Here is a 2087-nt window from a genome sequence, read left to right on the forward strand (position 1 = left end):
TCCAATCCCTCACTTTTTCTAGTTATATAAGGTTAAAATATTTTGCCTGTCATTTTTTTTTCTCATATCGCAATATAATATCGATATCGCCTGGGCAGTGTAAAATATTGTGATATGAATTTTAGCTCATATCGCCCACCCCTACTATCTATCTATCTATCTATCTATCTATTCTGAACATGCATACAAGCCAAGTCAGAAAGTCAACTTTATTTCTAAAGTGATTTATACAATATAGATTGTTTCACAGCAGCTTCACAATAGTATCAAATACACATTCTGCTGTAAAGCAGCTCTAACAAGCCAATAGTATCATTCTACAGCTCAAGTCAGTTCAGTATTGATTCAGTTCAGTTGCATAACTGTGTTAAATTCATCAGTCATACATACTGTGTATTAGGGCTGCAGTATATATGTTCATATGCATGTGCGAGTGCTATGACAAACTCCTGTTCTTCACTGCACACTACACGAGAGTAGTGTTTTATGTTTTTCACATCTGTGTGTAGTTTGATAGTATGAGGCTAATTATTTTATGTTTGTGTGTAGAGTTACTATGCAAAAATAAAATTTTTAGAAGAGTTTAAACAGTTTTTAAAGAAGTGTTTGCTTTTGCAAGATCTGTGTGATGTTTTGTATATTGTGTGTGTTTTGTGGTTTTGAAAAATGGAGCCATAGTTTCAAAAACTGTGTAAGCATTTTGAAAAAACTGGAAAATGTCAAATGACCAGGTCAGTGTCATCTGATTGTGATTTATGTTGAAATAATCCTTACAAAGTGATGTGACATCATAACTTGAATACATGCATAGCTTTCCTGTTCATTGATAGTGATGTTTAGCTCCATCCCTATACAACACACCTGCATGTAGTTTTCAGTTACTTCTGAAGACTTTGGTTAGATGTTTCATGTGTGTTTGATTTTGGAGTATGTTCCTTATTTGTAAGTCAGTTTGGAAAAAAGTCTCTCCTAAATGTCTAAATGTGAACGTAGTAAGTAGTCAAGTCTCAGACCACGGGGAGAAATTAAGAAGTCCTTGGTGAAGCAAATTTCCTGTTTAGGGTAGGCCTGTCATGATAACAACTTTTTGTTGTGCGATATATTGCCCCAGAAATAATTGCGATATTTCTTTTGAACTAAAAAAAATTTGAAGATTAAATTTGAACTAGCGCCTCATGACTACACCACGTTAAGTACGAAAAGCGGCAAAAGACACAGACACAAGTGGAATGTACAAAACATGGTGACATTTGTAGTATTGTTGTTGCCGCCGCCGTCATGTCGTGAAGATGCTGTGTTTTGTTGTGCAAGCGAAACAAAAGAGGACGATATCCGCTTCGTCATGCCTAGAGCTGATCCGTTCTCAAGCCCGCTGGCCGTTCCTCACTCAAGCCCGTCCTCCGCCGCTCACTCAAGCCCGCCGTGTGTGACGCTGTGTGTTTCGTTGTGATTTCAAAATATTTAATCAAATAATTAATCAAAAATTATTGAGGTCATGTACATATATTGCGCAATAAGTCGATATATTGATAATTGCGACAGGCCTTGTTTAGGGTGCATAAATAAGGGCTGAAATATACTGTAATATCACAGAACAGGAATGACTGATGAATCTGAGCTGAAACTTAATATAGAGATTAACTGAATGGTGTCTAGCAAACAACATGTTACAGTATGATAAACTAGCCTGGGAATTGTATGAATTTTTGTAATGTATGGCATACCAGTAGTATGGCATACCAGTAGAACAGTGATCTCAAATTAATAACCCTTTTCTTTGCTTTTTTTTTTCCTTTCAGAATCCTGATTTGAGGCTAAGGTAAGAGATCTAAAATAATCGGGTTGTTGTCAGGTTGCTGCGGTTCCTCAGAGTTTGACCTGCAGGGGCATTTCAGTGAAAGGGTCATGAACTGCATTATTATTATTATTAATATTATTGTTATTATTATTATTTAATTGTTAAAAAATTATAATTTTATAATTTATTTTTTTCTGAGGTCCACTTGTAATTTTTACATCAGGAAAAAAAAATTATATATATATACAGTGTGTGTATATATATATATATATATATATATATATACATA

General features: G+C 34.6%; 1 protein-coding gene across 1 annotated transcript in view; it reads left to right on the plus strand.

Annotated features, from left to right (window-relative positions):
* LOC107719839 (tripartite motif-containing protein 44-like) overlaps positions 1-2087 on the plus strand; it is a 39433-nt gene that overhangs the window by 25725 nt on the left and 11621 nt on the right. Inside the window, exon 4 of the mRNA XM_016527372.1 lies at positions 1800-1819. Coding sequence (XP_016382858.1) covers positions 1800-1819 — 20 coding nt within the window. The remainder of the gene's footprint in view (positions 1-1799; positions 1820-2087) is intronic.

The sequence above is a fragment of the Sinocyclocheilus rhinocerous genome, unplaced genomic scaffold (assembly GCF_001515625.1).
Source record: "Sinocyclocheilus rhinocerous isolate Xijiao unplaced genomic scaffold, SAMN03320098_v1.1 scaffold1442, whole genome shotgun sequence".
NCBI lineage: Eukaryota > Metazoa > Chordata > Actinopteri > Cypriniformes > Cyprinidae > Sinocyclocheilus > Sinocyclocheilus rhinocerous.